The 12,079-nt window shown below is 41.3% G+C and overlaps 2 protein-coding genes across 4 annotated transcripts; one reads left to right on the top strand and one right to left on the bottom strand.

The window, feature by feature from the left end:
* Window positions 1-14: 14 nt before the first annotated feature.
* Window positions 15-9,406, top strand: pld7 (phospholipase D family, member 7). 3 transcript variants are annotated; one of them, XM_044363063.1, is made up of 12 exons: window positions 15-397; window positions 921-1,028; window positions 3,229-4,209; window positions 4,406-4,593; window positions 4,895-5,075; window positions 5,175-5,289; window positions 5,482-5,609; window positions 5,969-6,172; window positions 6,535-6,674; window positions 7,237-7,402; window positions 7,501-7,600; window positions 8,339-9,406. In XM_044363063.1, the coding sequence occupies exons 1-12, from the start codon at window positions 272-274 to the stop codon at window positions 8,539-8,541; spliced, it is 2,640 nt and encodes an 879-aa protein (XP_044218998.1). In that variant the 5' UTR covers window positions 15-271; the 3' UTR covers window positions 8,542-9,406. The 3 variants fall into 3 exon arrangements, with proteins under 3 accessions (XP_044218998.1, XP_044218999.1, XP_044219000.1); XM_044363064.1 differs by lacking the exon at window positions 15-397 and adding an exon at window positions 442-725; XM_044363065.1 differs by lacking the exons at window positions 15-397; window positions 921-1,028 and adding an exon at window positions 3,015-3,149.
* A 931-nt stretch (window positions 9,407-10,337) lies between these two features.
* smim19 (small integral membrane protein 19) lies at window positions 10,338-11,905 on the bottom strand. Its single transcript, XM_044363653.1, has 3 exons — window positions 11,622-11,905; window positions 11,078-11,202; window positions 10,338-10,877 (listed from the first exon to the last, which is right to left on the bottom strand). The coding sequence occupies exons 1-3, from the start codon at window positions 11,753-11,755 to the stop codon at window positions 10,813-10,815; spliced, it is 324 nt and encodes a 107-aa protein (XP_044219588.1). The 5' UTR covers window positions 11,756-11,905; the 3' UTR covers window positions 10,338-10,812.
* Window positions 11,906-12,079: the final 174 nt, after the last annotated feature.

Raw genomic sequence — 12,079 nt, 5'->3', positions numbered from 1 at the left:
TGACAGGAAATCGCGGTTTCTTCAATTTGTTGTTTACTTATCCTGAGACGCAAGGCGCTTTTATAAACAGATTAAACACGCAGTTTGAATGCAGGTTAATGGAAGAGGTGTTTTGATAACTCTAGCAGCTGTTTAATGCGAGTTTTGTTGGCCACAGCAGTAGCGTTAGCCGTTTGCCCCAGTAGACACACTTCAGCATTGCAGACGCTCCGGGTCGTCCGTTAATCTCGCGTCACGAAGCTGCCGCATTGTTAATTTAAAGCGGACGAAGATGCCGATGGTCCTGCGCTCCAGGAAATCCTACCACCACGGTCAGGCGAGTGAGGAGGAGTTACGGGACACCGCACCGGCCACACCGCGCCGGTCGACCCGCCTGGTCGACAGACTTACGTACGAGGTGGGTCTTTTTTTATTACTCAGCTTTTCCGCCTCCTCTTCCTCCACCACCGCGGAAAACTTCACAGTTGGCCACGTAGCTTGCTCGCTAACGGTAGCAACGTTAGCCGACTAACCCGAGAAAAACGACTCAAGAAAAAGGTTATATAGGAACCAACGTGCTTTAAATTGCAGTATATTTACAGCTATAACCAATTTAACTTGTATATAATTCGCATAGCTGGTTAGCTTAACCACTAAGAGCTAAAATTGCATCAGTCGTGAGTGTGAACCCCTGCTTCCAGCCAAAACTTATTACCGAGCAAGTTAACTGAACTTGCTGCATCATGGTAAGTTTTGCTTAACACTGACTGTGCTTTTTATGTGAACAAGTGACAAATTGTATGCCTTTTTAATATTATTTTTGCTTTACTTCTGCCGTTCAACCAACACTGTCCTGACGCCCCACATTGCACTGTACAATTCAATGTTATATTACAATGCTTGTTGGGCGACGATGTAACCGTGTAACGTGATGTTGTCAGGACACTGATGAGTCAGACTCTGAGTCTGTCCAGAAACGAGTGATGGAGATACACCAGAGTGCCCCGTTTGAGCTGGAGGAGGAAGCTGCTGAGGAGGCAGATGTAACGGTAAGCTAAAATTCACCTTCCAGAAAACACACACACGCCTCCTCGCTGTTAGATGTTATTTTGTAAAGGTAGTTAAAGTTTAGCCACAGAAGATGCCTAGGTGTGGTAGAGCTCTTGTTTACAGAGCCCTGTGGTGAAAGAAATAATGCTTTGTGTCTGTGCAGCACCATGTAATCATGAGCAGGAAATATTGGCAAGCTACTGCGGAAGTGTCCTGATCTCCTTTATCCTGTCTGCAGAGAAGTAAAGTTGACTCCTATATTAAGATATAGAGAAATGAGTTTAGTTATTTACCTATAAATAATAGAGTTTAACTGATACTGGAGTACTGTGGCCAATGTGGATATCAGTATATGTGAGTCTATTGACTGATAAACCATTTTAACATAAACAAACATTTTTTTTGGCAAGATTCCTCAAATTTGGTCATTTTGATTGACCAAAAAATGATACGCAACCAATTTGACATGCTTGTCATGCACCCAGCCAAAACTTACTTTTGAGCAAGTTAACTGAACATGCTGCATCATGATAAGTTTTATTTCACACTTTCACAAGTGACTAATTGTATGCTTCTTTATATTATTTTTGCTTTACTTCACTGTACAACCAACACTGTGTCCTGACGCCCCACATCACATACAGTATATGTGTATTATTTATATATATATATATTCTGCAGTACAGAACTTTTGTCTCCCCCTTCTGGCAGTGAGAGTCATTACACAAACACTGTTGACGTCATCACCGCAGGCCCTTGGCACTTTTTATGTGAGCCAGTCCCCACCCTGGCAACGCAACATGGTTGGGGCGCACTGTGGACAGTCCGCCCCGGTTGACAGTTGCAAACCAATCATTGCTAGTTGACGTAAAACACATAACTACCGGTGCACCAGGGCGGGAATGTCGCCACAGACACAGGATTTAAAAACTTTGGTATACTGCGAAATACAGAGAGATTTACCTGGCAGTGATAGGCTTAATTAGCATTGTGTGAAGTTGTTTGGCAAGACTTGAATGTAACAGACATTCATTTATATGTAAAAGTCCCACATTCCAGCTTAAAGTCATATGTCAAGCAAGAAAACAGGCAAACTCAAATTTGAGTTGCTTTTCTCTGCTTAGTTTAACTTAACTATCATCTTTGGGCTCTGGACTGTTGGTCAGACAAAACAAGCAATTTTTAGACAACAGCTTGGGCTATGAGAAACTTTAAAGGGCATTTTTCACTTTTTTTGATATCTTATAGACTAATCCATTAAAAAGTTAATAGATTAATCAATGATGAAAATAATAATCATTAAAGATGACAGTAACAGTAGAAACAGAGACTCAGAGACAAACTCAAAATACATGTATTTTAAAAACATACAATAAAAAAGATATCATGATTAAAAGTAACATAAAATAAGTGTCACATGGATAAAAATTCAAAAAATTAATGTAATGCAATTTACATTTTGCATATCTGCACACATACATTCAGCACTGATACATCTGAGATAATATCAGCATGTGAAAATATTAGTTACAAGGAAGTTTATATATACATGTAGCCACTTTCAAAAGCTTACAAGTGTGTCACAATTATAAAATGTGAAATCATTCACAAAAATTAGGGAAACAGTGATGCACTAAAAACCAACATAAACTACAGACATAATACAAACATGGGAGAGAAAAAAGCTAGGAAAGAAGCTTTAAACAACACAATTTAAAAGTGGAGTTTTGGCCAAACAACATGTTTGTAGGAAGATTCATGCAGCATTGAGAGAAATACAATCTCTGAAGAGACCACGCCCTGATCTCATACTCATCCTGAGTATTTGCTTAGGAAAAATTACAGATGGTTGCTATGGAATACATGGCAACCATCATTATGTAGTTATGGAAATTAGAATTGTGGACAGAGCTTGAAGCAGAGCAAGTTGAACTTTGACTGCCATCAAAATATTAAGTTAAATGATGCGGTAGCCATGGCAACACCAATGTCATGTCCATAAACAAATACTGACATCCACACCAGTCTGCAGCGGCCACTCTGAGGTGTACCAGTCAGGAGTGCTTATTTGAATAGGTGTGGCTATTTTAGCCATTGCACTGCTACGGAAGCCTCTCGAGGTAATGGACAGTGTTATAGTATTCATCATACACATGTGAGATGCATGTTTGTTTTCTAATAAAGTTCTGTCTTCTGCAGGATCTGAAGCATTGTAGTGTGGTGCTGGACCGTCTCAGAGTTGACGAAAAGGCTGCAAAAAAAGAGCTTGAGGAGAGAGAAGACATGAACCGCAAAGGTGGGAAACCTGTGTCTCGAATCCCTACTTTTCATAATCGGCGCAGCAATGCAAGCCAGAACAACGAGCTGCCCGTCTCCAAAAAAGATACTCCATCCACCCATGTTGTTCAGCCTCTTGAGAAAACTGGAAGCGTGGAAGCTACAAAGTCCAAACTACCCGATGTCAGAGAAAAAGCACTTCCCCAGCCAACGGTTCGCGTCCCCAAAATCGGCTTTGAAGCCCCCACTTTGTTCAGCAGCACAGAACAAGCCGCTGCGACAGCTCCTAGCTCCCAAATTACTACACCTAAGAGCTGGAGTTTGTCTGAGTCTGTGCAGCAACCTCATATGACTGTAAGCCCCAGGCCTGCCCTCAGATCAGAGCACGGGTCGGAGCAACATCTACCAGAGCAAGACAAGAGCAAAAACTCTGAAAAAGAAGCCGACATGTTCGATGCCCCCATAAGACACCTTCCATGTGAGGACTTTCTCAGCCAGAAACCACAGGAAGATGCAGCAGAGAGATACAACGTTGAGGTTAAAAGCAAGATTGACTTCACTGCCTCTGGAGACACTGTAGAGTTGGAGTCTGCAGAGGTCGCTCACACAGCTGTGGTTGGCCGAGTGGAGGCTATCATGGATGAAGAACCACCCTGGGAGACAGAACTGACGAACACACTTGAATTTAAGGACAGTAGATCCTCATCAGACGTTGAATGTGAGGAGGATATAGCAGTTGAACCGTCCAAGGGCCATGATTCAGGGGAGGTGAAGGAACATTATGAGCCACATGTAAGCCAGTCTGAGCTCAAAGATGCTGCAGGGATACAAGCCAACATTCATGAATCAACTTCTGCAGCTAAAGAGGAGCCTGCTAAAGCTAGATCAACCAAGTCAACAAAGGTGAGTTTAGCTGTCTGTCATACTAGTTTCTATAATGGTCTCACCTGAGTCACTCATATATATATATATATATATAGAGAGAGAGAGAGAGAGAGAGTAATTTGACCACACCTTGCAGTAATGGCTTTAGAGCACAGCACAATCCTAAGCTGTCTCCCACTTTCTGAAGTCCGTTTTTACACTTGTCATTATGCAGAGCTCAGGATGCTCCAGTTTTTCCCTCTTCTGCTTCCTGCCTACCGCCTTGCTGCTTCTCGGGGGGTTTGGTCAGCATGTTTGGCACTATGGGCTGCCTATGTCTGTGGTCCAGCTCACTGCTCAGCTGGAGCTGCACTGGCTGGAGGGCTTTGGCTTAACACCAGAGCCTTGTAGCGTTGATTGTCGGTAAGAAAATCTTTCCAATCTAGTTTGTTCTCAGCAAACATGAGAATTTGTGAAATTCACCTCATTGTGTTTTTAATAAAATCATCATCAAAAATCATATGCAAATTATTTCTAATATTTCAATTATCAGGTAGGAAGGTGACATATGAGAGACTAAAAGTGTCATGCAAGCTCTACTAAATCATTATAAACCGATCAAACTTGAGAGTTTAACAAACGATTTTTCATTTGAAATGCTGTCTGTCTGGATTGAATGTGGTGTGTAAGTGGTTGTAGTTTGAGTCTCATTGTCCCTGTTCAGAGTGCATCTGGTGGAGAGCATCCCAGTGGGTCTCTACACATCTAACCCCTCATCCCGAGGGAGCATCGCAGACAGCTGGCTCAGTCTTCTGGACAAGGCCAACAGCTCAGTCCACATCGCTGCTTTCTACTTGACACTACGGGGCAACGATGTGGAGTTCGCAGATCCTACAGACTCTCAGGTAGTGGCACACCTCAGTCTCACAGTGTGTGTGTTTAGTAATTCTAACTAAATATTTTCACTTCTGATGTGTGTGATATCATTACTCCATGTTATGTAGGGAAGAAAGGTCTTTGAGCAGTTGAAGCAGCTTGAATCCAAAGGTGTGAATCTAGAGGTCGCCGTTAACGCCCCCCAGACCTCAAATCAAGACACAGCTGAACTGGCTGCAGCAGGTACAACATCATCAATATGGACAATATGGAGCACATTGTGTTGTGCATTTTTGTAAAATATTTTTTTAAAGAGCGATATTTTTGATCAAACAATTGTACTTAAATACAGTATATTGGTACACAAACTAAGATACAGAAAAGTAAATTTTGCTGGTGGTTGAAACAGTCTGAATGGATGTTTCCTGTTTTTAGGTGCAGAGGTCAGAGAGGTGGACCTGAAGGCTCTGACTGGAGGCATTGTCCACACCAAGCTGTGGGTGGTTGATCAAAAGCACCTCTACTTGGGTAGCGCTAACATGGACTGGCGTTCTTTGAGTCAGGTAAAATGGAAAGAAAGGAAAAATGTGCATTTTCAAATGTATCTGCGTGAGTGTGGAGGTGGCATAAGGCTGCAGGCTAAAAGAAACTGAGCAGTAACACACTTTTATTTGGAATGACTAAACTTTCAAACATGTTTCAAGACACATAAAACTAACTGGGCTGCAACGAGAAAGCATTTTTGAGATGAGCTTTAGACTGAAGCAAACTTTCAAGGAGAGCTGCACAATTGATCCTTGAATTGATTCAACTTTATGAGCTGTGATATTGATGCTTAGACTATACAGTGCTGCCTATTATTGATGTGTATATTTAGAGCAAGTTATGCTGTAGACTACATCTTCTGCTTTGTTGATCCAAGGTGAAGGAGGTCGGCCTGTCAGTGGAGGACTGCAGCTGCTTGGCTCAGGACGCCTTTCGGATCTTTGGGGTGTACTGGAGCATCAGTGGCGCAAACAACGGTTCCCTGCCTCTGTACTGGCCTGCTCGCCTCTCTGCCCTGTCCAGCTCCCAGAATCCTCTGCATCTTAAGTTCAACGGAGTTCCCGCCAAAGTCTACCTGTCTGTAAGTTCTGCAGACTCTATGAGCTTCCGTCAAGCTTAAAAAATCTGATTCTCTGCTCTTTTTTATGAGTGTAATTCTTTCAGACCAATATGGGTTGTAAAGGCTGATGCTGATATTTTTAGACAGCGGGTGTTGTCAAAAACAGCCTTTTTGTGTTTTTAATTAAACCATTTAGTGTTTAAACTGGAATCGCACCTCCGTTAGAGTGGAAGAGATTAAAGAAAACTATTTAGATAATCAATTACGAGTAAATCCTGATTAATTTAATTAAGTTAATTTAATTAACTAATTTGAAGGGAATTTATACTCTCCCTGGTTGCTCCCATGATCCTCACTGCCTGTGTATTATCTGTCTCCTGTAGAGTGCCCCTCCACAGATCTCAGCCCGCGGCCGCTCAGACGATCTTACCACCATCCTGTCAGTTATCGACGACGCCCAGAAATTCATTTACATCTCTGTCATGGACTATCTTCCTCTGTCTGAGTTCACCAAGCCCCTCAGGTGACAAACCACACTCAACTCACACAGAAGCACCACTATTTAAATCAATCAAATTCCTCAGACGCAATATATTAAAGTTTTATGTGATGACTTATATTAGTCAAGTCATTTACCATATACAGGCTACTGTGTTAATGTAAGTACCAAAGTAATATTGATTAATTAAATGGTATGTATTGAATTAACAGTCACAATACTGGATCCTGATTGGCTGATAAAGCAGTTTCTTTAATTAAGATAATGTATATCTGCTGACTGCAGGCTTTCTAATTCAAATGCTGGAAACTTGCCTGACTGGATGAAAGCCAATCAGGTTCAAGTCCAGTTGTGATGTCATTTACTGATATCCAAAGAAATGACTTTTGATAATGCCTTCATAAAGTGTAGATAACACTCTACACTGAGATACAAATGAAGGAAAATGTTCTGTTATCTTTTTCCATCAGTAGCAGATACATCTTTTTCTTTGCCTTTCTGTGTCAGTCATTCAGCTACTGACTGTATCGACGTGTCTTCTGGAGAGTTTCTGTGTTAAAACTGTGTGTTGGTCTCCTGCTCTCAGGTTCTGGCCCGCCATCGACTCGGCCCTGCGTGGCGCTGCCTGTACCAGAGGGGTGCAGGTCAGACTGCTGGTCAGCTGCTGGGAGCACTCCCCCGCCCCCATGTTCACCTTCCTGCAGTCCCTGCTGGTGCTCAACAGACCTCCAATGAAATGTGACATTGAAGTGGTACGTTTTGAGATTTCATTCATGATTGGCTGAGACATACGGTAGTGTCCCTAACTGAATAGTGATGGATCCTAAACTCTTTTTTTGTTTCTGTGCAGAATATCTTTACTGTGCCTTCAACACCGGAGCAGATGAAGATCCCCTTTGCACGAGTCAATCATGCCAAGTACATGGTTACAGACAGAGTGCTCTATATCGGTATGCTATCACTGTTTTTACTGCAACCCTTCAAACATTAATATCCACTATCACAGAGCTTGAATATAATTAAGTATATCTACTTAAATACTATACCTAAGTGCAGTTTCAAGGTACTTAGTTAATGTTCCAGTTTATTTTTCATACAAAACATACAGTATGATCAACTTCTAAAATATGATTTGTTCTGAGATGGAAAAAAATCTTCCTCTTATCAAGTCATTTTAGTCTGGATTTGAGTCCTTAAAGTTTTATTCTCATAAAAAGTCAAAAGAATTACCAGTGTAGTACGAATATTTCAGTTTACTCTGTCACATTTTTTTGATTTAAATTACAAAATGGTTAAAATATTTTTAATAGACTGCAAAACAAAGTTTATATGACTCAATTACAGACATAAATGACTTTATAAGATGGTGGTTTGTGCATATTAACTGCCCAACAGTTTATTACACAGTTAAAGCCAGCTGCACCTCAGTTAACTACAACAAATGCATCAGTGCAAATAATCCTTTAATAGACATAACACTGTAAAAGGGAGCATTTATAGACCTTAATACTTCTGTTCTTTTACCCAAATAAGACTTCATGCAAGACTTTTGTACAAATTGGAGTAAAGGAGTAATATAAAGGATCTGAACAGGCTGTAACAATGGTTTGCTTTTGACAAACAAATTTTAGCTGCAGATAATACCAATATGTTATTCGTCATATCACTTCCTGTTTGTGTGTCCACAGGGACGTCCAACTGGTCAGAGAACTACTTCACCCAGACTGCTGGAGTGGGCCTGGTGGTGAACCAGACGGGCTCTGTGGTTGGACAAGGCCAGCAGACTCTGCAGAGTCAAGCAGAGGAGCTCTTCCTCAGAGACTGGAGGTCCAGTTACGCCAAAGCACTCACCGTCAACGACGTGGATATCTGCCCTCGTGGCTCACACTGAGGTTGTTTAATAAAGCATTTGCATTGTAGATGAGCATCTTGCTTGCTCTTGCCATTTTAACTTAATTTCACTTATGCAAAATCTGCTTGCTGTACTGTGTGAACGAACACATCTTATTTTATTGCGGTTTCCTGACTGCTGCTGCAAATCTTCTGTATATAATTGCGTTTTTATATTTAGTTTCAAAACATGTTATTTTTTATACTCTGTATTGTTCAACTTTCTTACATGAGGGTTGAAGCGCAAGGGAACTCGCTTTGTACAATTAATTTTATGCCTGGAGCATTTTGTATATTTTCCCTTAAAACGTTGGTGCTGAGCTTTACCTATCTCATGCAGGAAATTCAATATTTCCAAAGAGGTGTTTACACCATGGCCATGTTTACACTGCTGAAGCTATCAGCTCTTAATGTTCATGTGTAATGAAGCCATTTAATGTAATGTCAGTCCATCAGCACTAGATTCTTGTAAATACTCTGAATTTTCCGTTCATAATTGATGGCTGACTGATAAATCAAATTTGAGTGTGTACCACTTAATACAAAAAAAGAACTCATTGTGTCCTCGCTCAGTTGATAGTGTGAGCGTGCTTTGTTTTGTTGATTGAAGTGGTTATTCTTTTCCCAGTGTGGCATCTCTTACTGTTTCACTGTTCTGATAATTACTGAATGTGCCTGTGGTGTCGCCTCAATCATTCCATTACCAGGGTTATCTATTGTATGCTTGATATTTCTGTTTAAACTGTTGGACTGTTGAACGAAGGGACCTCCTGGCTCTGGATGAAACAGGGAATATTTCGGTTTATCTCTGATAAACAGAACGGTTTACTGTATGTTTCACCATGAATAAAATCTGCTCCCCAGTTTGTGATATTTGTGCTTCATGAGTACTATGAACGGAGTGAGGAGGAGTAATGGTTATAAGAGTCATTTAAAGGGATGGTTCACACAAAGTTTTCACACTTAACACTCAGCTTTTTCTTACTTTCCTCTTGAGTTGTTTAGCTCTGACATTCATAGTGGGGGTGAATGGGATTTAGTTTGCAGTACTCAAAACTTTTTAACATGACTAAGAGTCTACAGTGCAGCGATGCTTTAAGCTAAACACTGACATCATCGTGCTAATATATTCACAATGATAATGTGAACATGCTCATCTTAAGTAAGTAAAATGTTTACCATGTTCACCATCTTAGTTTATTGTTAATATGTTTACACTTGCTAATTAGCACTAAATACAAAGTTCTTTTTTTTGTTTGTTTGTAAAGTCGGGATCACCAAAGCGATTATTACAATTTATCCTAAGTGAGGCATTCATATCGGTACCAAATTTAATGAAAATTCACCCAATAGTTGAGAATGAATGTCAGCCTCATGGTGGTGCCACTGGAAATGTCAGGGGATCACCAAAGTCATTAGGGTTCATCCTCTGGGAACCATGAATGTCTGAACAAAATTTCCCTAGAATCCATCCAAAAGTTGTTGAGGTATTTCAGTCTGGACCAGAGTGGCGGACAGACTGACAGACACGGCCATCTCTAGAGTCACACCGCTAGCGTGGCTTCGACAGCTACATCACTTTTTCACCAGAACTAAACCTATCTGCACAGCTGGGTACCACTAGAAGTAAGTGAGAAAATGTTTTTTGTAATTTGGGTTAACTGACCCTTTAAAGTTTCTGAACTTTATTTCTAAGGAACATGGGATGAAACTGATTTGACACACAGCCAAATAAAACCCAGATGAAGCGTCATTATGGTGAACTCAGGTCATCAAATCATCCACTGACTCAGTTGCTCTAGTTTGTGTGCCTTTATTTTCACATTTAAGACATTTAATTTTACTACTTAAAACATATCTAACAGACAAGTAAAAAACATCTGGTTTGATTTGAAAGGTACTCTTTGTGGTGGACTTTTTCCCCCCACATGTCACTGAAAAAACCTCAGTGATCTGCTGCAGTTACAGGTTTATAATACCTCTCACAAAGTTCACGTCGCTGCTGTGCGTCACACAGCGAACCTGTAAGATGCCAGACTCCCCCGAGCCTTCCCGGCTTCTCCATCGGTCCAGCTGTATCTGGTCCATGAGTACAGACGAAGAAGAGACAAACAGCAGTTTAACAGCAACAACCAGTACAGGAGTAGCCTCTTTCTCTGGGCTCTAGTCAGTCTCGACAGCCATCCCATGTGGCTTCCTATCTGTGTGCAGAGGGGGCTTGAAGATGAGGGAGTGTTGACTCAGACAGAAAGGGATGAACGCCCTTGTGCTCTCATTCCATGGAGAGCTGCACACTGTCCGTCTGGCCCTGTTGCTGCTGCTGTTCAAACTTCCTGGCTAGAAGACAAGATGGTAGACATTTACCTCGAGATCATCCAGAATAGCAATATAGATACAGTTGCTACAGATACATTAGTCTAAACTGTGAGGAAAGATGGATTTAGGAAATATAAACAACTTTTGGTGAATAAAATATCACATACATATTCAAAACTGTCAGTATTATGAAGTATGTATGAAGTATCAGTGATACTCACCCAGAGAGTACATCTCCAGCTGCTGTCGCAGGCGGACCTTCTGCAGGCTGTCGTAGAAGTTGGGCTCCGGGTTGCTTCCAGCGGTTGGAGGCAGAGTGAAGATACGCATGATCTTCCTCTTGTTTCTAAATTATACGTGAATATTAAGAGATTCGACGTGAGACAAAGATACCGTATAGGCCCCAGTGGGTTTTAACCATATCCTACAGAGAGAACATCACCATCTATTTCTGACAGTAGTTGAGAGACTATTATTAAAATTGACTTATAATACGGTATGGGGAATTATATGAATGCCGAATTACTTAGAAAACCCTGACGAATCTGTTAATAAATAAAGTAATGCCTCATGAGATACGCCCATTTCCCTGTGACCAAGTAAACATTCAAATGGGCGATTTAATAATGGAGTATGATGTGAATTTGTATATATTGAGAGAAGGCGAGAAGGGTCTGTGACTGCACCACATCTGTATGGTATCTCTGTATTGTATAAACCAAGCGGTGCAGTGAATGGTTGACTATAAATGCAGACTGTGCTTACTTTCTGGCGTACATCAGCAGGCCGAAGCTGACCAGGATAACCAGCAGGTAGACATTGGTGGCCTCATTCCAGGCTTCGTGCACCGAGTAGTCTATAGACTCGGGCTCGTTGCCCAAAACCCCGTGTGCACCCATTGAAATACGATAACGGCGACCAAACTCAGCGGATAAATATGTGAACACAAAGAGATATTCTGTGAAATCGCTCAGCTGCGTGATGTAAACACCACTGCGTCACTTCCATCTATCGATGTACGGTCACTTCCTGATCTTCTTCCGCTCCTTCTTCTTCTTTTTCTTCGTCTTTTCTGTTTCCGTGTTGGCAGCCCGCACACTGGCGCCTCCCACAGTCTGAGCTTAACGTCCCAAAATAATCGTGTCTATAGTGGTTCTCAAATTATTTCACACCAAGGACTTCTAAACTGACAGAAATTAGACCACGGACCCCCATTTGATAAG

Source organism: Thunnus albacares, chromosome 10 (assembly GCF_914725855.1).
Source record: "Thunnus albacares chromosome 10, fThuAlb1.1, whole genome shotgun sequence".
Taxonomy (NCBI): Eukaryota; Metazoa; Chordata; class Actinopteri; order Scombriformes; family Scombridae; genus Thunnus; species Thunnus albacares.
Note: the sequence above shows the minus strand (reverse complement) of the source record. Positions and strands in the feature narration are given on the sequence as shown.

Coding starts and splice junctions, on each gene's coding strand:
- smim19 (XM_044363653.1), bottom strand. CDS start 11,755: ATGGGTGCACACGGGGTTTTGGGCAACGAGCCCGAGTCTATAGACTAC. Junction 11,203..11,621: donor CTGCTGATGTACGCCAGAAA/GTAAGCACAGTC, acceptor CGTATAATTTAG/AAACAAGAGGAAGATCATGC. Junction 10,878..11,077: donor GCTGGAGATGTACTCTCTGG/GTGAGTATCACT, acceptor CTTGTCTTCTAG/CCAGGAAGTTTGAACAGCAG.
- pld7 (XM_044363063.1), top strand. CDS start 272: ATGCCGATGGTCCTGCGCTCCAGGAAATCCTACCACCACGGTCAGGCG. Junction 4,594..4,894: donor CCTTGTAGCGTTGATTGTCG/GTAAGAAAATCT, acceptor GTCCCTGTTCAG/AGTGCATCTGGTGGAGAGCA. Junction 7,403..7,500: donor TGAAATGTGACATTGAAGTG/GTACGTTTTGAG, acceptor GTTTCTGTGCAG/AATATCTTTACTGTGCCTTC.